This window comes from Epinephelus moara, chromosome 7 (genome assembly GCF_006386435.1).
Source record: "Epinephelus moara isolate mb chromosome 7, YSFRI_EMoa_1.0, whole genome shotgun sequence".
In the NCBI taxonomy this organism is placed as follows: Eukaryota; Metazoa; Chordata; class Actinopteri; order Perciformes; family Serranidae; genus Epinephelus; species Epinephelus moara.
Window position 1 is genome coordinate 130,254 of NC_065512.1, and position 23,292 is coordinate 153,545.

The 23,292-nt window shown below is 43.9% G+C and overlaps 1 protein-coding gene across 1 annotated transcript in view; it reads right to left on the reverse strand.

Annotated features, from left to right (window-relative positions):
- Nucleotides 1-23,292, reverse strand: part of LOC126393394 (mitogen-activated protein kinase kinase kinase kinase 4-like) — a 124,554-nt gene that overhangs the window by 19,856 nt on the left and 81,406 nt on the right. The window contains exons 7-16 of the mRNA XM_050049545.1: nucleotides 21,725-21,812; nucleotides 21,467-21,642; nucleotides 21,222-21,294; nucleotides 20,829-21,039; nucleotides 18,634-18,795; nucleotides 17,852-17,938; nucleotides 14,983-15,711; nucleotides 10,704-10,859; nucleotides 3,071-3,349; nucleotides 354-463 (exon numbers count right to left, since the gene is read on the reverse strand). Of these exons, the coding sequence (XP_049905502.1) occupies nucleotides 354-463; nucleotides 3,071-3,349; nucleotides 10,704-10,859; nucleotides 14,983-15,711; nucleotides 17,852-17,938; nucleotides 18,634-18,795; nucleotides 20,829-21,039; nucleotides 21,222-21,294; nucleotides 21,467-21,642; nucleotides 21,725-21,812 (2,071 nt within the window). The remainder of the gene's footprint in view (nucleotides 1-353; nucleotides 464-3,070; nucleotides 3,350-10,703; nucleotides 10,860-14,982; nucleotides 15,712-17,851; nucleotides 17,939-18,633; nucleotides 18,796-20,828; nucleotides 21,040-21,221; nucleotides 21,295-21,466; nucleotides 21,643-21,724; nucleotides 21,813-23,292) is intronic.

The window sequence follows — 23,292 nt, forward strand, 5'->3', positions numbered from 1 at the left end:
TAAATCTGTAATCTGATGCAGACTCATGTCGCAGACTGTGTGTTGATGTAACAATAATTTAACATATTTAGTAAGCTATTACAAAAATACTGATTTTTTTTAAAAAATCTCTTTCAGTTTTTATTTTACTAAAAAAAACTCCTGTGTCTAAATTTATACTTAGAAAAACACGTGCTGTAGTTCTGTCTGAGCGCTAACAAGTCCAACTGTTTAACTGTGTTTTTAACTGTGTTGTCTTGTGTTGTTGGAGGAGATCCTTCATCTCTACCGACATCAGGCTTTCTAACACCTGCTAACTCCCTGTTCTACCTTCACAGAATCGTACAGATCAGAGGAGTTAATGTGAAGTTTACCTGGCGGCGGTGCGGTGCACGGCATGGCTGCTGTGTGAGGCGTTGCCGTGGTGATGAGGCGAGTCTCGCCTTGACAACACCGGGGACCTTGACGTAGTCCTTACAGGAACCTTTCGTGATAGAGACAGTGACGGGCTCACACATAAACACGGATACATAAAACATAAAACAAACTGCAGCCTGTTAAATCCTCCTGTGACGCTCTGCAGCGCCGTCACAAACCCTGACGGACGCCATCGAGCTCAACACCTCTCAACCAGTGGCTCCATCTTTCAGCTCATTTAACAAACTGTCCATATTTAACAAAGACACATGTTCAGTGATCTTAGAGGGACACGGCGGATCATTAACGGGGCTGTATGACGAACTGATCCTGAGTCAGTGTTTTATCTACAGAGAGCACAGTTCAGTCAGCTTGTCTCCAGTTTAGAGAAGCAGGCAGAGATGAAGCTCAGAGATGTCCTGCTGTGGACGACACATATTTCAGGCACGCTGTATTTACCTCAATGTCCAACAGAGAACTGAAGCTGTTATGTCGCTTTCCGCAGACTCCAATAAGATAAACAGTGATTTAACATCAGTGAAGTCAGGAGCTGCTGGTCGACCCATGCCTCCATCAGTTAGTGTGTTTGTGATACTGTGTGACTTTGGTGTTTTACAGGGTTCGTTCAGGAAGGCGGCGGTCGACCAGCAGCTCCTGAGATCAGTGAGGTAAAGTTACTGTTTGTCTCAGTGCAGTCTGATGTCTTTGAGCACAGATGAGGAACTGAAGCCGTTAAGTGACTTCACCTGTGACTTCACAAGTGCTGAAAATATTCTTAATATAACATATATATATATATATGATACACAGGACTTAGCTGTCTGCTTCTCTAAACAGTGGGTGCCCCGACCACCACCTACTGTACATGACACACCGACTATGGATCAGTACCTCCTACAGCTCCACTTCAAAAGATCCGAACTGTTCCTTTAAGAGCTGAGATCTGTCAGTGATGAAATGATCCACGTCAGAAACACTGACATGAACTGTGTATGTTGATTTAAACACGGCTACGTCTGATACAGCTGAGCTTTATCTTGAGAGAACGCTGTGTCCTGATAGGCAGAGAATGAAGTATGTCCATAACACACGTTCTGTACGAGGCCTCCTCCACCATTGTAACCTCTCTTCTCCACCTACCACGCCCCTCAGCTCCACCTTAATACTGTCACACCTACAGAAATGATACCTTTGTCCGTCCTGAGTCACGTGTTCGTACAGTGATAACAACGAACAAGAAACGGCAGAACTCTGAGTCACAGCAGCCAGTGTTAGAATCAGACTCACATTCACAGACATCAGTTTAAGTTTGGAGTCAGATGGGAAAGTTATGGACTGATGTTAATGAAACATGCTTCTGCTCAACATGTCGACCTGCTGTCAAAGAACGTCTTGCCGGGTTGCGGTGAGGTTTGGCAGCAGCTCTGTGTGTAACAGACGGTTCCTTTCTGGTGGGCAGATAACTTCTGAATTTAGAGCTTTCGTACTCTTCTGAATTCTGACTGCCCACATTTGTGGGTTTCACCACAGTCTCTGCTAAACTTAGACCTCTCCTCCGACACACCAAACATTCAGGTGGGAAAATCTGTATTCTTAATGCAGAAGTTTTTTTTCTCCTTCTGAGTTATTTTAATGTCTCTTTGTGGTCAGACAGTAAAAGACTGAATGAGAAACAGCAACATGAGACAGATTGTCTCAAGTCGTCCTCGTGTTCAGCGTCGTCACAGAACCTCAGGCTGGTTTATAACCAGGTCACAGACTGATCGTCAGGGTTCATATTAACAGCAGGATGCAAACACTGTGTGCGTTTACATGTTTACATTTGGACAATATAATTTGATACGGCTCGTGTCGACAGCATGTTCTCTTTGGATGTTCTGAATGAAGCATTTTCAGACATGTGAATTATGTTGGTATTATTTGTGCATGTAAACAACACATTCGGAGTGCAGCAGTTTGTGACACACGGCCTGTTGTCACGGATACACTGTACATAAACCAACTCACCGACAGATCGCAGGACTGTGGAGTCGAGATACACGCCCAAAAGAAAAGAAGGAGAAACACACCTTCTCTGAATCGTTATTAAAGACTTGGATATCGACGGCGATCTTTTCAGGAAGGAGGCCGAAGGAATGAAACAGACTGCGTTCGCCCAGTCGAACGAGTCTGCCATCACGAGAAAAAATCCTAACACGAGCGACAGCTGTTCCACTTTCCATATTTTGAGGTGATGAACGACGTGTTGGGGCGAGTTAATCAGAGTCTGTAAACAGGATCATTACTGGAATATTAATTTTCATCAGCCGTGTAAACAGCTTTAAAGGAATATTGTCTTTTTCAGATAAGATGAAAATAACTGAATATGTTGTGCGTGTGAACGCTGTCGCTGATTCACATCAGTCAGAGACATTAACTTCCTCTTTCACTGGATATTCCGAGTATCAGATCTAAACACTGTGTGATCTTCTTGGTAAAGGTCGATCTGATCATTTTAAAAACTGTTGTGTGACTTCAGTGTAGATTTAATTAAATCATCTCTAATTCTCCTACAAACAGGAAATAAAATCTAATCACTGAATCAGTGACAGGATGAAGAATCAATGAGCAGCTGAGGATGATGATGGTCTGATCTCAGGTCAACTACTGCTGCAGACTACACTCCTGTCCTTACCCTGGGCGGGGCCTCCTCTGAGGGAGACGCTTCATGCGGCGAGGGCCTATGCTGAGAATGTTGTTGTGGGTCAGTGCGTGCAGGCGTTGATGATGAGGAGGATGGTGAAGAAGATGGAGGGTGATGGTGGGGTTCCTGGCGAAGGTGAAGGTTTTCAAAGCTAGGGGCGAGCGGTTCGCTGAAGGAGTGCGACCGCGACACAGTGGGCGGCGTGGTAACGGTGGAGTTTGATGAGGTCACGCTGACGCTGCTCTTTAAAGCAGCCAGGTGGGAACGGACCTTAATACGGACAACAGAGACACAGACGGGGAGGACGGGTCAGTCTGCATGCAGCGCACACTAACAAAGACTGAGACATCTTTATGGGTTCATCCACCTGGAGCCATACAGGAGCCGACAACTGCTCCCTGAGGAACACCTCTGTGAAAGTCTTCAGGAAGATTTGATACCAGCCCCTCGTCAGACATGGAGTACGTTTAATTACTGAATACAAATGTTTCCATCAGGTAGAAGCTACAGGGTTAAATATAGGAGGTGACACCTGGACAGGTATAAAAACTCCTTCATGCCTCCGTCAGTGAATCTCCTGAACTCAGGACATGAGGAGGAGAGTGTGACATGAGGAGGAGGGTGTGACATGATGGGAGGTGTTTCATGTATTTAATGACCTTTACGTTTGTTTCTTTGAGGTGTCGCAGACAAACTGCGCTCAGGACGAATGAAGCTATTTTGAATCTTGTCCATCTGTTCGTGTGAAGACTTTGTGTCACTGATAAAAGTCTGTTCATTCAGACACGACGACTGTTACAGAAATGTTTGTGTGATATTTGGCAGCAGGTGAACAAAAGGGGGCGGAGCCAGCAGTGTGTAGAAAGTAATTCGGCCTGTCAACATAACTACTTTAGTTGGACGTTAATTTGTCTCTAAAATAACTGCACTGAACGACATGATTGTCATTTTGAGACCGTTCTATCCGGCTAATATAAAGATAACAGAATATTAAGGCAGGTTCACTTTTCAAGAAGTAATGAACTTTAAATTCTTAAGAATATTCCGACTTTGGTGTCCAAGTCTGAAAACAGTCTGGCTGTTGATTCTGGCATCATGTCAGTGACATTCTCACATAAACAAACACACGTGTCAGTAAGACAACATGTCCAAACATCATATGATAAGACGATGATGTAATTATTGTGACAGGCCTAAAAATTAAAGACAGGAGAGAGGAAAGGAGAGGAACTTTTCACTGCTGCATCAGTGATGGGTTTAAAACTTGTCATTTAAGTCTTAATTAATTATGTTCTCACAGATTATTTATTTAGAGAGTGAATTATGCTTCCTGTTTTATAACATCCGCTCAAACATGGAATGATAAGACACGGCGTTGGGTCTGATTCCTGTTTTCTGACATGAATCTAAAGTGTTTTTTCTGGATGTTAATAAATATCAGCGCTGCAGGTGGTGTGGAGCAAAACGTAGAGATTATAGCTCAGTGATAGATTTATTACAGAAGGAACAAGACATACATTTAATCTCTCTGCATGTTTAACCTCCTGCTGCTGCTGTTGCTGGCTTTATGTTAATCTGACGGCCTGCTCCATGCTGAAGGTAAATGGAGGTGGAAACGCTGCAGGTCAGTCAGGCTGCCATTGTGACGTTTATGTAGAAGTGACTCAGAGTCATTCAGATAGAAGACACGCACGTCTGAGAGGAGCTGGCTCTGAACACAAGGACAGAGGTTCATCTGAATTATTAGTTTGAGGTATACTGCCACAGAGGGGCCGTTGGCACACAGTGTATGGCTCCAAGTCGAGGCCCCTAAACATCCCATGTTTTTAGAGTACGATGAGAGAACAGACACTTTCAAAATCAAAGTACACACATGTTGTCACTGAGGCCGCACCTGTTGCAGGTTTACTTCCTTTATGTTAATGACTTTATTTGGCAGCCTGAGCAACACCAGGTTTAATGTTATACTTTGATTTATGAAAGAAACACATGAACATTAAAAGCCAGTAACAACAGAAAGCACAGGCAGTGAATGGAGAGGTGAAGCTGAGAACATCATGAGACTGACTGGTGACTTACTGGAGCTAAATAAATAATATGATCAAAAATAATCATCTTTATTTCCTTTGGAGAATTATCTGTTTCCTGTCTGTCATTTTCAACTTGTTGCATGTTCAGAGTATAGAATATAAATCACTGATAATAAGGAGCCACTTAAGTTTAAGACTTTAACATCTTTTCAGTATCACTTAGAGAAGAAAAGATTCATCTCTTCAAAATAATTTTGACATGATTCATTTCACCAGAAACATGTAACCTCAGGACAATCTAAGGCCTCCAAATGAGTTATTTTTTAAATCAAAACATGGAAGAGAGGTCTCTGTATATTTCCTGCTTTAAATTCAGTCCTTGATCCAGTATTTTCTGCTCATTGGGTCAACACTAAGTGAAGCTGGACTGTTGAGTCTCAGCAGTTTCCAGCCTCAGAGGGATTCAGCTTCACCAGGAACAAGCATGAAGATGATCTGGATTAAAGCATGAACACGTGCTGACATGCAAACACACTGTGTGTCAAGGCGGAAGCACATACAGGTCATACAGCATGCACACATTCATGGCTCAGGTAAGTAAGACTGTGACTATGACGCTTGACACAACCATCCACATCCTGTCATCTGTCACCTCATCCAGGATGTTCCTCTGATGTTCAAGATGGAGTCTGAATACTTCTCATTAAATTCAGCCTAAAACTCGGACTTCAGACTGTAACCTGTCATCCTCACCTACAGGTACAATAAATGACATAAAATACTATGACTGACTTTTGACCAGATTTTTCAATAACAAAATGTATATATGTTTTTTAGAAAGGTTTAAATAACATATATAACGACTTTTTTGTTGATTTGTATTGGTCATACAATATGACGACTCCTTTGATGATTCTTTTCGACATATTATACTATGACTTTTTGTCAGGATTTTGGACAACATGCTAGACTATGACTTTTTGTCAGGATTTTGAACGACACGCTATACTATGACTTTTTTCATGATTTTGGACAACATACTATACTATGACTTTTTTCATGATTTTGAACGACACGCTATACTATGACTTTTTTCATGATTTTGGACGACATACTATACTATGACTTTTTTCATGATTTTGGACAACATACTATACTATGACTTTTTTCATGACTTTGGACGATATACTATACTATGACTTTTTTTCATCACTTTGGACGACTTGCTATACTATGACTTTTTTTTCATAATTTTGGACGATATACTATACTATAACTTTTTTTCATGATTTTATGACGACATGCTATACTATGACTTTTTTTCATGACTTTGGACGACATGCTATACTATGACTTTTTTTCATGACTTTGGAGGACATATGACTTTTTTTCATAATTTTGGACGATATACTATACTATAACTTTTTTTCATGATTTTATGACGACATGCTATACTATGACTTTTTTTCATGATTTTATGACGACATACTATACTATAACTTTTTTTCATGATTTTATGACGACATGCTATACTATGACTTTTTTTCATGACTTTGGACGACATGCTATACTATGACTTTTTTTCATGACTTTGGACGACATATGACCTTTTTTTCATAATTTTGGACGACATGCTATACTATGACTTTTTTCACGATTTTGGACGATATGCTATACTATGACTTTTTTCAGGATTTTGGACGACATACTATACTATGACGTTTTTTCAGGATTTTGGATGACATGCTATACTATGACGTTTTTTCATGATTTTGGACGACATGCTATACTATGACTTTTTTCATGATTTTGGACGACATACTACACTATGACGTTTTGTCATGATTTTGGACGACATGCTATACTAAGACGTTTTTTCAGGATTTTGGACGATATGCTATACTATGACTTTTTTCATGATTTTGGACGATATGCTATACTATGACTTTTTTCATGATTTTGGACGACATACTATACTATGACGTTTTGTCATGATTTTGGACGACATGCTACATTATGACTTTTTTCATGATTTTGGACGACATACTATACTATGACGTTTTTCAGGATTTTGGACGACATGCTATACTATGACGTTTTTTCATGATTTTGGACGATATACTATAGTATGAATTTTTTACATACTTCACTACAACCTTTTTCGAAGTACTATACTGTGATCTTTTTTGTTATTTTACAATGAATTTTTTATGACTTTCCTTTGTAAAAAATCTTTTTGTGACACACGATACCATTACTGTTTTTGACAGACTTTGCTATGATGAAAGAATATTTTTATTTTAATATATTTCAATGAATTAATACTTTTTATGACATTTTTATTGACATACTGTACTATGACGTCTTTGTTAATTGTTTAATGACATATAGTATTTTTTTTTTTGACATTTTTAATGATATGCTGTTTAATACAGACTCCACCTTTGACCACAGTTTTAGTTGTGTAACTGTAACCAGACGTCACCCACAGACATGTCACATCAGATGAAAACTTGTAGGATAACCAACATATCTGCTTCATTTAAACACAACTGAAATGTCTCCTGCAACACGCAATTTAGTTTATGGGCCGCAGACTGGGTCCAGCACTTTAAGATAAGGTTTCACATCTTTGATCCAGCACACACTGAAGAATGTGCATGTTCAAACACAACAACCACAACTGAGTCTGATGACACGCAGCTAATTAGAGAAAACTGATTAATCCCAATGCTTATTAAGGCGGCAGCGAGTTACATCAGCCTCTTTTACAAAGTTACAGCATCGTCTTTGTATAATTTAATCTGTGTGACATATTCAAAACAGATTGACTTGAATGAACTGTGATTATTCATGCTAAGTGGGTTGAATCCTTCACTGGGAAGATGACTAACGCTGTGTGAGTCACCCTGCTGCAAAACTGGGTGCCCATGAATTATGGATGTTTTTAATCACCAGCACACAATGAGGAGGTACAGTATGTGCAGCGGAGACATACCACCAAACAAACATTCCCATGTTCTCACACACACACACACACACACACACACACACACACACACACACACACACACACTGCAGAAAAGAAGTGACTCTGAAATAATTACACATTTGGTGAAAGTGCTTTTGTTTGCTGTGTGGAGTGGGAGGACGACCTGTCAATCAAAGAGTTAATCATGGGAGGAGAATATGTAATCAGGGTTGTTATCGTTTCTTTTTCAATCCACAAAAAGTTGAGATTTCTTTTAGGACGATAAAAAATAAACTTTCACAAACAACCACTGGGCTTTGGGTTGTCATAAAAACACTCTTCTGTCTGAATTCTGTCATTAGTTTGAAGATTTAATGCAGCTACACAATAACATGAGCAAACTGAAATAGAATTGATGACAACCCTGAAGTTGAAAAGAGTCTGAAGAAGTTCAACAACAGCAGAGAGTTGGATCCATCATCCAGAGGAAGGAGTGGAGCTAAAGACAAAATCCAGGGAGGAGGAAACAGAAAAGCAGCTCAACTATTGAACACATCTCACATTAATAAAAATATATACTAATGAGAGCAAAGACTGAAGGACCTGAAAGAGACAACTTGTGTGAGAGACAGGAAAAGACATAAAATACACAGGCTGCATTCAGAGTCCATGGAAACAGGAGCTACTGCCACATGAAGGTGAAGCTACGAGCAAACATCCCACATAAACTGGCATATCGGAGATACAAGGTTTTCAGTTCCCTTGACACCACGCAGTTAAAGCTGCCAAGTGAACGGCGGCACCGTAAATCCATCCACTGTCCTGAAAATGGAAATAAGCCTCCACACTCCAGCAGCATGAGGCCGACAGCACCCTCTAAACCAAATCTAATCTGGCTCCTTCACACCGAAAAAATCAGGTCAAGTTTACAACCAAACAGGAAACTGACACAGCGTGCACATGCACGTGCACGTCCCAGCCTGCCGACCTCCAGCTTCAACAACACTTTACTGTCCTCGTCTTCGTCAACGAAATTTCAGCTGCTGACTTATGACAGAAAAAAAACAATATTACCATATACCAACACTACACTGTTTCATAACCACCAAATCATCATGTGAATGTACCCTCACTGACATCACTTCCTGTTCAGAGCCCATGATGCTGGCACAGTAAAGATAATCTCTGCATGTGTACGCAGACTCTGTCGGCAACGAGACAAGATTTTAGTATCAGACATGTTCTAGTTTGTAGTCGGAGTAGTACTGACCAATCACATGTGAGCAGCAGATATGAGTCCGTGTAAAGAGGCACAATCATTGGCCGATCTCAGAAGATCGAAGTGGAGACCCGACCCGAGCCCAGCGGGACCCAACAGGACCTTCAGATAAATACCTGCAGGTCAGGTTCAGTCTGTGCTGGGGTTTGTTGTTCATGTGACAACACATGAACACAACATGTTTCAAGTGGTAAAATTCCTGTACATTAACGTTAGCTTGCTAATGATGGAGGATGTCACACACAGTGTGTCATCACCTGACGTTACCCGAAACTTGATGTATGTGCTCGGGACATTCAGGCCTTTACAGCAGCAGCCACCATAACTTAAGCATGCCTGGAAGAACGATCATACGACAGAGGACAGTGCTGCAGAAATCAGAGCTGAAGAAATCAGTGCTGAAAAAATCAGTGCTGAAGAAATCAGTGCTGGATGCTCTCACTTTCCTCCACGATAACTCCAAATAAACCACGACTGTTGGACTGAAGACTTGATATTCACCAAGAATTAAATTTAAATATCACAATATTACGTGTGTAATCACAGTATAGATAAGCTGTTACTATGGTAACAACTATAGGGTGACATCAGTGACTTGACACTAACTGCGTCAGGCTCAGGTCGGGTTCAGACATGAAAAACAGACAGTGTGTTGAGTTCAGGTTGATTCGGACAGAAATATGAGGCCCGAGGGAAACTCTAATATATAAGATATATATATATATATGTATATATTCGTTTCTGTAGATCAGCTGAAATGACTGAGGAGGAAGTGTTGGCCAGGATATCCTCTTCTATCAGAAATACTGGACGTTGTCTCCTGAAGCTTCTCGTCCTCAGACGAACGGGAGGCATCACATCGCTTCTGTCAGCATCATCTGTCTCCAGTCTTCAAACTGGTACCATCATAAACTGATCCAATAAAAAAATCTCAGAGTCCAGACTGACCGCAAATGTATCATTCAGCCTTTACCCTCAGCATGACGTCAACACTTCCTTTAACTTCTTAACGACATCCTGTCAGCAGAGAACTTTTAATTTGAAGCCACAAACAGAAACGTTTGAAATAAAAACAAAAATCGAATCACTGCAATTTAAACTGTGGGAGAAGACAGACATCATGTGACACACAGGCAGGTCACATGACTCCATGTATGTTTCAGTCACGTCAGTCTCTTGACACCTCACCTACATCCTGCGACAGAAAAACACCAGCTGACTGTAACTAGCGCCAAACGACCCAGCTGACTCGGACTCAAAATGCAGCCTGTGGAAAAGAGCTGTGAGAGTGAGGATGGAATAACTAAAGGTGACGGGGGAAGAGCTTAAAGACATCATGGTTACCTGTGGTTCCACAGGCCGGTGCATGGCGGGCGCTTCAGACGCCGAGTTCCCGTTGGGATAGGAGGACTCAGAGCGCGGTGGCACCGGAGGTTGCTGTGGTTTGGTCTGAGCTGCCTGAGGAGAACCTTGGATGTTCTTCCGGTATCGCTCGTCAGCCTGAGGAGGACGGACACACACACACACAAATGGAGGGCAGCAGCGTTAGCAGCGGTTTGAGAGTCCAGGTCGAAGTGTGTGAGGATGTAAACATGACAGGAAGTGGACAGAAGCCGTTAGGTGCTACGGTTCGTTAGTTTACCGCCGCAGAGCAGAAACATTTGGTACTACAAGCACATCAGAAAGTCATCAGCTGATACAGGCAGGAACAACACAGCACTTCCTGAAGGGCAGCAGCATTGTTGTTGCCACAGTATTCCCACATCCCTGCTAGTAGGACAACGACACCACGACCAGCACACAGTGTCATGCATTTTTCATGTGGAGAGAAAAACAGAGAGGTTAGGACACACAGCGAGGTCCAGGACACCGATTCACACAAACAACTGAGGGTTGGTTTTTACTCTCAAATGTCAAAGTTAATCTGAAGCACGACCTCATTTGTTCTGTAAAACATGTTAACACAGTCTTAATCTTAAAGTGACTGCTTCTTAACGAGACGTCCACTGAGAGACAGATACAAAACTCTCAGCATCAACATCGATTTCCTTTGTTTTAAAGTCATCGTTCAGCTGAGAAGAGTTCATCCTAACCAGCTGCAGAATCAGATTCATGAGCTGCGAATGACACATGTATGTTCAGTTTATATGAGATCATCATCTCTGCTGAGATCTGGAAACACGGCCACATCAGCACGACGACGTCATTCGAAGGATTCTCTTTACCTTTATAATAAATCTCTCATTTCACAGCTACGTTGAGTTTGTCAGCTTCAGTTCGATCCAGTGAGTCAGTGTGTGAACTGTGACGACAGTTACGACCTCACACTGTATGAAATAGCGTGTGGCGCCATCATGACGTCACACACTGCTTTGTGGAAGTTCTGAAGCCTTGTCTTTGGCATTGTGTCTGTCACCATCTTTGATTTTTGGAGCCAGACGTGACCACATTTGGAGGAGAGGGTGGAGCTAACCTTACCGCTAGGCGCTGTCTCTGTTAGCATTCCTAATAAAGAATTTCAATTTTAATGTCACATATGAAATCACCCAGATGATCGGTGCTGCCTCTGCATCATAAACCCACAGAGCAGGTGCACTTGAGACTTCTGCCGCCCGACTTCCTGTTTGGCGCTCTGCTAACTTGAATCAGGATAAAATGATTTAGTCGTGTTCTTCTAGACTTTCCGAGTGTTATTGTATCAACTGGATCAGATCTCAGCAGTGAAGTTAGTGATTAAAATATTTTGACTGACAGGAATGATGAATAAAATAAAACGCAGGATTATTGTTTCAGTGTGTCTGATCTTACTGAAGGTGACGAACAGCTGCTGTTCACTGTTACTGAAGTCTGTCGACTGAATCACCTGAAAGAGTTCAGATAAGATCGTCCAGCTGTTCTTGTGTCGCTCATTGAAATAAAAACCTGACTCGTTCCTGCACAAAAACCCCCAAAACAAAACAGCAGCATTTCATCGTTCAGGTGGTTTGTGTCTCTCCTTCTGATTTGCAACAGTAGGATGCCAAAACGAGAGACAGGAAGTCACACTGAGGACTAATGAGGTGGCTCATTATTACAGTAACTTCATTAATATGGTGGCAAAGACAACACGGAGGTTAATTAGAGGAGCAGCCGTGCCCTCGCTCAAGAGGAGGAGGAGGAGGAGGAGGAGGAGGAGGAGGAGCTGCTCAGGTCACAGCGAACTCTGCGATGATGTCAGAGAGCGTTTTCTAAAAGAATCCCAGGAAGGACGAGCAGCCATTTTAGACGGACAGAAAACGAGGACTCTGAACATGAAGTCAAAAACTCTCAGACTTCAACAGTTACTGAATAAAAACACGTCATAATTATCTACACTGAAAACATGCAAGGATCTTAAAACAGATTCAGTCATGACGGTTACGGCACGTATTCACCTTTTAACTGAAAATATAAGAGCTCAGGAAACATTTGTCCTTAGATTCATTTAACAATCACTTATTTGTTAAATCCTTTATTAAAAGTCTGTCTTTGTTTCTCAGACTATTATCAGAGGAACCTGAGGCAGCGGCCAATAACCCCCAACGCATCTGATATTTCTACTAATTGACTAATATGATTAAATCAATTAAGAGAATTAAAGAGATAAATCCGTTGACAAGTAAAGGTCACATTCAGAGCTCAGCTGTGACAGCACAGTGATTTCAGTAATCTTAATATGCTGCTCAGAAATCTAATTAAACTCTCGTGGAGCAGTCTGAATACGTTTACTGAGCTTTTCCTCAAGTGCCTGTTGACTTCAGCTCTTAAACTCAAGTACCCGACTTAAAGAGACAGTTTGGATCTGTTAAAGATTAGTTTGATGACCAACATATCCTTCGTCAGTTTATTACCAGCAGCAGATGTCAGTCGACACACCTTCAGTTTAAACTAGCAACAGTTCAGAAACAGGAGCTGATCGATGTGCCGCTGTGGACGAGGGCAGTGACGAAATGTGTTTTAACCACTTAAAAATATCAACATCAGTCTGAGTTTGCACCATATGTAGAATATTTTCACCACTTCACCTCAAAGTCAGACAGTGATTGTCAGACGGGGAACTGAAGCTGTTACATCGCTCTCTTTTAAAACCAGACTCCACTGAGATAAACAGTGATTTAACATCAGTGAACACAGGAGCTGCTGGTCGACTGCTGCCTCCATCAGTTAGTGTGTTTGTGTCACTGTGTGACTTTGGTGTTTTAAAGGGTTAATTCAGATTCACCAAAGTCACACAGTGACACAAACTGACTTACTGATGGAGGCAGCAGTCGACCAGCAGCTCCTGTAAATCACTGTTTTTATGAATGGAGTCTGGTGACTGTGACGGGAGCAGAGATGGGAACTAAAACTGTTAACAGCCTCCACATTGGACGCATCAGAGATGGAAATATAAAGCAGTGATAATATTCTAAATATAGCGTACACTTAGACTGATGTTGATATTTTTATTTTTAAAAATGGTTAAAATAAAATATGTTTTGCTGCTGAGCCCGTCTGCAGAAGAACATCGATTAGCTTTCATGGTGGAGCTCCTGCCTGCTGATCACCTGTAGGCAACACACTGACTGTGGATAAATACGTCACACAGCCTCACGTCAAAACATCTGAACTGTCCCTTTAAGAATCAAATCTGAAAACAGCCACAGTGATTCATCAACATCTTGTAAAAATCCAGTGTGGAAAGTGTCTTTTTTTCAGACAATGAGTTTTTAAGGAGGTGTAGTTTACCTTGACATGTTTCGACTGTCACTTCAGTCTTCCTCAGAAGCATCATCTGACGTGCGTCATGACGTGTCTTTATCAGCTGGTAGTATCCCAGAGGTGTGACCAGCCTGGCAAATCCGATTTGCCAGGCTGGTCACGCCAGCCTGGCAAATTCAATTAGTAGAAATATCAGATGCTTCGTCCTGTCCTGGTCCAGGCTCTGGGGGGGCTTCGTCCTGCCCTGGTCCAAGATCTGAGGGGGCTTCGTCCTCTCCTGGTCCAGGCTCTGGGGGGCTGGCTTCATCCTGTCCTGGTCCAGACTCTGAGGGGACTTCATCCTGTCCTGGTCCAGGCTCTGGGGGGACTTCATCCTGTCCTGGTCCAGGCTCTGGGGGGGCTTCGTCCTGTCCTGACCAGCCTGGCAAATCCGATTTGCCAGGCTGGTCACGCCTCCGGGATACTACCAGCTGATAAAGACACGTCATGACGCACGTCAGATGACGCTTCTGAAGAAGACTGAAGTGACAGTCGAAACATGTCAAGGTAAACTACATCTCCTTAAAAACTCATTGTCTGAAAAAAATAAACTTTCTACACTGAATCTAATTTGAGTAGACAAAATGAACCTATTTACACCATCTTGTAAAAAGGTCTTTGTATATTATTTTTGGCTCCATTTTGACTTCAGTGTGGTAAAACTGTCTGACGCCTGTTGGTCTGTATCTGCATCATGGACCTGTTAAATGATTAGAGCTAGAGAGACGTTAATAAAGTCTACAAAGCGTCCACACACCCCACACCAGCAGCGAGCCATCACCATGAACACATGAACACCCGAAGCTGCGGGAGTGAGTACACACAAGCAAAGGAAGCGTTCTACAGCAGTCGCTGCGAGGTTCACCTCTCTGATTGGCTCAGAGTCAGGGGCGGGGCCTTCGACCTCAGCGACAGGAAGCCTGGGTTGTGTAGTTTTCTTCAGACTGTGACTCTGACTCGTCTTTTCAGAGTCTGTATGCTGCGGTAGTTTAGTTGGGTCCGGTTCAGAGCTCTGGGGGGGCTTCGTCCTGGCCTGGTCCAGGATCTGAGGGGGCTTCGTCCTGTCCTGGTCCAAGATCTGGGAGGGCTTCGTCCTGTCCTGGTCCAGGCTCTGGGGGGGCTTCGTCCTGTCCTGGTCCAAGATCTGAGGGGGCTTCATCCTGTCCTGGTCCAAGATCTGAGGGGGCTTCGTCCTGTCCTGGTCCAAGATCTGGGAGGGCTTCGTCCTGTCCTGGTCCAGGCTCTGGGGGGGCTTCGTCCTGTCCTGGTCCAGGCTCTGGGGGGACTTCATCCTGTCCTGGTCCAGGCTCTGGGGGGGCTTTGTCCTGTCCTGGTCCAGGTTCTGAGGGGACTTCATCCTGTCCTGGTCCAGGCTCTTGGGGGGCTTCGTCCTGTCCTGGTCCAGGCTCTGGGAGGGCTTCGTCCTGTCCTGGTCCAGGCTCTGTGGGGGTTTGGGGCTCTGTTGATGGGCTGTTTTGTTAAGATCCAGGTTCTGGTTCTGCTGGAGGGACAGCAGGTAGGCCTGCTCCTGCTGCAGCTGTCTCTGGAGCTTCTGGGCCTGTCGCTGCTCCTCCAGCTCCCGCCATTTATACTCCTGAGTACAGGAAGGAGCACGTTCAAGCAAAACCTCTGACAGAAGGCTGTGACACTACTTAATTCTTTAGAGCTGACGACTCCTCAGACACTCGGACTCTCCAAACATTCATACCTGTGTGTCTGACGTCCAGCCGAGCTTCAGGAGAGAGATGCATTAGGACAGAGACACAACATGTTCTTCTATCAGGAGAAACACCGTCCCACATGTTACACAACTCTTATGGTCACACAGTCTCCACAGGGAAATGTTGGCACTGGACGTTTCCTCAAACCACTGATTGGTTTGTACTTTTCATATGTATCATATCAGCATTTCTGAGCTGACTCTGTCATCAGGAGGTGGAGGGGACGGTGCGACGGTGCGACGGCGTGACGGTGTGACGGCTGCCAAACTGCAGACCAACGTTCAACACCAACAGACAACTAAACTGGTTGTTGGTTAGCGAGTCGTCGCTGTTTTTCAGCAACGCATCACTTTGTTTCCACGAGGACTCTGCAGAAAAAAGTGTTTTATTTCATTTGATTTATTTAGTGATTGATCTTGTGAAGAGACATGGCTGCATTTCCAGCGGAGATCATGCTGAAATAATCAATCAATTTTATTTATAAAGCCCAATATCACAAATCACAATTTGCCTCACAGGGCTTTACAGCATACGACATCCCTCTGTCCTTATGACCCTCGCAGCGGATAAGGAAAAACTCCCCAAAAAAACCCTTTAACGGGGAAAAAAAAACGGTAGAAACCTCAGGAAGAGCAACTGAGGAGGGATCCCTCTTCCAGGACGGACAGACGTGCAATAGATGTCGTACAGAACAGATCAGAAATAAGTGGTTGTTTTTACCAAGCCGTCGCTGCGTCTCTAGCCGGGGGACCATTGAACCAAAACCAGGTATTTTAGAAAGAAAAGATCATTGTTCAAACAGAGTCGAGTTGTTTTTGTGCCTTAAGCTAGTTTCATCATCTCTGTTATATACAATGTTCACATGATGTAACACATCTGAGGTTTGCAGAAACGTTCAGTGCCAACATTTATTCTGGTGTTTCGGTTCGGTCTACAGACGACAGGAAGGGTCATCATGAGATGTCGAGTCTGAGCTGCAGCGAGGGGCGTGACTGAAAACTGTGACAGGACGACGAGGACTCAGAGAATGACGAGGCTGTTTATCTTTTCTTTTCACTAACCCTAACCCCTGAGGTCAGGCTGATTTATTTTGTCTCCGATTTACAGTTTCAACCTTTTTAGGTTTTAGATCAGATCAAAGTAATAAAACCTGCCTTTCACCACAGATCATAAAGATGTGACGATGAAGAGGACGACGTGTGTCTGTATCAGACCTTCATCAGTGTCTGAATTAATCAGGCTGAGAAACTGGAACAGACAGTCTTAATGAAGGGTCAGGTCCAAATATATTAACTGTGTGTGTGTGTGTGGGGGGGGGGGGGCAGCCCTCTAAAACCCTCTGAAACTAAACAGCCTTCATGTGAGTCCAGAGTGTGTGACCGCACATCTGTTACAGCTGTTCACTCATTACATCACGTCATTATTAAACAGTGATGGTTCCAATGAGGCTGCTTCAGAAATATCAGACGTGATTAAATCAGATGTCAAAGATTTATTCTTGTTAATCTGTGTTTGAGTGTTTTAAATATTAAACTGTGACAGGATCCAAGTGTGAAGCCATGATGATGATGATGTCATCATGATATAAAGGAAACTCGGTGTATCAGTGTGACTGAGCCGCGGCGTGCAGCTGATGATAAAGTGATGTGTGAGGACGTGTGTGGTCACATCCTGTCATTTTGTGAGTATCCTCTGTGAATCCTTTCAACAAAAACTAACCTGCGTATGAGACCTGCCAACATCTGGAATAGAAACAGGGGAAACCCTCTGTTTCCTGGTGATGACATCATCATCACTGAGGGCAGTCAGTCAGAAGTTGGTCCCAAAAACTGGACTCAGTTCAGTTCGGAGGAAAAGTTTGTGTAACGGAGAAATTAACAGTTCCTTCATCAGGAAACATAACGAGAGAGAGACGAGGAGAAAAGAAGAAAGTGTCTGAAGGACGGCATAGAGATGAATTCTGATTCTCTCTGAGCAGGAGGTGAACACGATGTCTCAGGTTCAAACACTCACCAGCAGCATGGCCTGTTCATGGAGCAGCTGCTGCTGCAGGATCTCCAGGTGCCTCTGCTCCTCCTCCAGCTGACGCCGGATGTACTCCTGTCAATCAAACACAGCCCGCCCCCCCATCAGCTCAATGTTGCAGGATCATTTACGCACACATCATCTTAATCTGATGAAGGAGATGCACCAGTTTATCCGTCAGACATCGACATCAGCTGTCGGACAAACCGTTGATTTACTCATCAGCATTGTTTCATCCCAAACACACACGTTACAGCAATAAGCAGCATTCTTTATAATCTGTGTTAATTCACTGTAAGAATTAACACAGATTTCACCAAATCACAAAATATTTGTTTTCTTAAATTCTTTAAATTACACAATTTTTGTTTTTGGGGAGAAAAAGTTCCAACTGAGAATTTTACTGTCACTGCAGCATGACGCACAGAAATGATCAAATTCAGAAACAACGTCTGAGCCACAGTCAAATAAACATGGCGGCCGCGTCTCGCTGAGCACATTCAGATTTTTGGTAATGATTTCCAGAGGTAATTGATGAGAAAATGGTTCAAATCTTTGAACAGTTTTGGGGAAAAAAAATAAAATGAGTGTGAGCTTATATATATATATGTATATATATACATATATATATATATTATATGATTGTCCTTTAAGATGCAGATCTAAAATATCTGCTCACAGAAACGTTTCAATTTAATTCATCAGTTTTACTTTTGATTCACTTTCATAAAAATGAACTTCGTGTCCATGTCCATGACTCGGACTCATACCTGTTCTCGATCAGCCCTCCTCTTCTCCTCCTCGGCCCTCCTGCGCTCTTCCTCCTCTTTGCGGCGTCGCTCCATCTCCTCGATGCGTCTCTTCTCCTCCTGCTCACGTCGGCGCTGCTCGCGCTCCTGCTGCCTCCTCATCTCACGCTCACGCCGTTGTTGCTACGGGAGGAAACAGGAAGTGAGTTAACGATTAATCGGTTCATGTTCCGACTGAGGGCGTCCTCATTCTGACTTTTTGTCTCAATACATGAGACGCAGAGCTCCTGATTTCAAACTTCCTGATTTCAAAGCTCCTGATTTCTGAAGCTGCAGAGTTTTTAGTCTTGAAATCAGATCCTGAATCATGTGCCGTGTGTCTGAACACACCTGTGGCGTGTTGTTCCTCTCAGGTCCATCTGTCGTCCTTCACCTCAAACTGTGGTGTCACCACGGCTCAGCTGAGTAACCACACACAGTATGAACAGGAAGTAAAACGGGAGACGACCCATCCAGTGTTTGTGATGTTACCTGACATGTTATAGGTTCACTCCACTCACAGGACACAAGTTATAATGTGTCAGGCTGAAAATACACAACTACGACAACAAATGACCCCTGATCCCCTGACCCTAACCCTTCACCCCCTGACCATACCCTTCACCCACCCCCACCCACCCCCGACCCTAACCCTTCAGGTATTTGTCCACCTGTCCCAGAGGAGGACGTTTGAATAAATACAGATGCTGACTGAGCTGAGGACGTGGACGCTGGCGGTCCTGTGTGAGGACGTGATTACAGTAATATTTTAAGTCTGATGGGCAGTGATGTCACACTGAGCGCTCTGACACATGAAGACATTACAGTGATTTCTGTCCGTCAGTGTGACATGAGAATGTGCGGTGACAAGCTGCAGGACGTCCCTGTGCGCTCAGCGTCCACAGGGGGCGGAGTCATGTGTCCAACAGGGGAGTACATGTACAGAGGTATGTCTCCGACTGTTCGCCTACAAGCTCCGTCATGAATCACATACTGAGTCTGTCTGTCCTCTGAGCTGCACAGAGTCCACACGCTGAGACACACTGAACTGTCTCTGTCTCTGTCTCTGTCTGTCTCTGTCTCAGGGGACGCGGTCAGAAACACTCTGCAGCCTGACGCTGGTTTCAGACTCTGTTGTCGTTATCATCAGGTAAAAATCTGACAGGTCAAAGCACATGATGCACAATGCACATGACCCTCCTGACTCCTCCCACAGCCTGCAGCTGCACACACAGCCTGAGACCTGAGACCTGAGACCTGAGGCCTGAGACCTGAGACCTGAGACCTGAGGCCTGAGGCCTGAGACCTGAGACCTGAGACCTGAGACCTGAGGCCTGAGGCCTGAGACCTGAGACCTGAGACCTGAGGCCTGAGACCTGAGACCTGAGGAATGAGACCAGAGACCTGAGACCTGAGGCCTAAGACCTGAGACCTGAGGAATGAGACCAGAGACCTGAGACCTGAGGCCTAAGACCTGAGACCTGAGGCCTGAGACCTGAGACCTGAGGCCTAAGACCTGAGACCTGACACCTGACACCTGAGACCTGAGGCCTGAGGCCTAAGACCTGAGACCTGAGGCCTAAGACCTGAGACCTGAGGCCTGAGACCTGAGACCTGAGACCTGAGGCCTAAGACCTGAGACCTGAGACCTGAGGCCTAAGACCTGAGACCTGAGGCCTGAGACCTGAGACCTGAGACCTGAGTCCACAGGTGAGATAAAGGTAAACTCGTCCTCGACAGACAAACAGACAGAGTTTTCTAACAGCTTTTTTCAGCTCATTAAGCATCAATAAAAATATTTTTATCTGTAGATCGAGAGAGAAAACGCTGTCAGAGCTGCAACTGATTATTATTCTACGTCTTAATTAATCAATTAATCGTTTGGTCTGTAAAATGTGTAATAAAATAAATGTCCCATGGCCCAGAGACATGTCTCTGACTGTTTGTTTCATCTGTCCAGCAGCTCAAAATATGTCCAACAAGTGTTGTATATCCTTCAGGTCACGATGATGAACACAGACGGACGCTGTCACGTCTCATTAATAATAAATATTCTTTATGGTTGTTCGTTAAACATGTTGGTGATCATCTAAACATCCACCTCTATAAATCATATCAGTGATGTGATCTTATTGTTTGACTCTCGTTAACTCTCATGTTGGATCTGTTCAGCTCACCTCCTCCAGCCGCCTCCTCTGCTCCTTCTGCTGCTCGATACGTTTCTGCCTCTCAGCCAGCAGTTGCCGTTTGTACTCCTCCTGCTCGCGGAGCTGCTGCTCCTGGAGGAGCTGCTGACGACGCAGCGCCTCCGAGCGCTCCTTGTTCTCCTGCTGCAGCCGGATAAAGTCACGGCGAAGAGTCGACTCGCCTGGCACGTTGACGATGGAGCTACAGAGGAGGTGCAGTGAGAGGTTTGTTAGCTCCTTAAACAGACTGAAGATGGAATAAAGTTAAATAAAGAAATGTTATTGATCATATATCAATATTTAACTGCTGCGACACACGGAGTATAATCCACATATCATCCTCCCCTCTTCTGTTACATATGTGCTGTGATGACATATTCTCACCTGGGCTCTCCTTCCTGCTCAGATGCTTCCTCCTCCTCTTCTTCACTACCGCTGTATTCATACTCTGTCTCATCTGAGGACACGTAATAAAACTGCTCAGTCAGAGTCAGTATAGTGTGAACATGTCCTCTCACAGAGTCAATAAAACTCTATCTGTATGGACATACAGTACATATATATATAATATATATACATGTATATATATATATATATATATATATATATATATATACATGTATAGTTACCCTTCTCTCCCCTCTTCTTCTTGGTCCGGTCGATGTGGTCTTTGAGCTGGATGCGGACCTGCCTCTCGTTGGGCTGGTCCCGGATGAAGGGGTGTTTGAGCAGCTGCTCGGTCGGAGGACGCTGAGTGTAGTTCTTCACCAGGCAGCCCTCGATGAAGCTGAAGAACTTCTTCGACCTGGAGGGTGAAAGTTAAACGTGATGTTTGGAGCTGAGTGACATCACAGTCCGGAGGATGAGGAGTAAAATATAAAACTCACCATTTTTTGGACTTCAGTCGAGGAGGAGGGTTTCTGGGGATGAGGAAGAGGGCTCTCATTGGATGCATGTCGCACAGAGCTGCAGGAGGTCAGAGACAGACAGAAGGGAGGTCAGAGACAGACAGGAGGGAGGTCAGAGACGGACAGGAGGGAGGTCAGAGACAGACAGGAGGGAGGTCAGAGACGGACAGGAGGGAGGTCAGAGAGGAGACAGGAGGGAGGTCAGAGACAGACAGGAGGGAGGTCAGAGAGGAGACAGGAGGGAGGTCAGAGACGGACAGGAGGGAGGTCAGAGACAGACAGGAGGGAGGTCAGAGACCGACAGAAGGGAGGTCAGAGACAGACAGGAGGGAGGTCAGAGACCGACAGGAGGGAGGTCAAACAAAACTGGACTTTCACCCAGCAGAGCGCTGTGTGTGTCCTAAAAGTTACCGTTGTTTTAACGTAATGTTACATAACTCACGTCCCTACACTCAGTTTAAAAACTTAAAGTCACAGTTGTTTTAACATAGCGTGATAAAATTTACGTACAGTCGTCACTCACACGACATATTTACGTCACATGACATCACAGACTGAATCATTTAGTTTAGTTTCCAGCAGCTGACTGTGACTGTCTCATGACATTAATCACATGTTACAGTGTGCTCAGGACGTGTGACACGTAGATGTGATAAAGGCTGTCCTGTGTGTTGCTATCAGATGCTGAGGGGCGTGGCCAAGCGTCTGTGTTAAAGGACCTCTGAATGTAACTTATCAATTAACCAAAACAAAGTCCCGCCAGCCTGGATGGTGGCCACGGTGACTCCCATTTTTAAATCCGGCTCCAAAACACAGGAGGCCAACTACAGACCAATCAGTATATTGCCAATTATTTCCAAGGTAGCTGAGAAATGGGTAGCAAATCAACTGATCAAACATCTGGACGAAGGTCTCACTCCATTACATCCTATGCAGTTTGGCTTCAGGGCACACCATTCCACTGAGTCAGCCAATTGTATGTTCACCGAAAAAATTAAGTGTCCAGGTACTCTTAAACAAACTTACATTTTTTAACTTCTCTGATAACACCATGCAATGGTTCAAATCATATTTGTCAAGCAGAAGTCAATGTGTAACTGTCGACGGGGTCAAATCGCCTTTTCGCAGTACAACAGTTGGTGTCCCTCAGGGTTCGATCCTTGCGCCGTTGTTATTTTCACTGTACATAAACGACCTCCCAGATGTGTGCCCAGACCTTAATGTCCAGATGTATGCGGACGACGCAGTCATTTTCACTCACGGTTCAAACTCTGTCATTACCTCCAACAAACTCAGGCTCTCTAACTAAGTTACAAGACTGGCTTAATAACAACTGCCTTATGCTCAGCACAAAAAAAAACGGTGTGTATGACATTCACAAACCGACCAGTAGAGCAGAACAGATCCAACGTATTCATCGGAGAAGAGGAACTTGAATTGGTAACCCAGTTCAAGTACCTTGGTATCACATTAGACACGAATCTCACATTTAAGAAACACATCAAAAAAGTGGCCAACACGATAAGATTCAGCCTGCAAAATTTTAA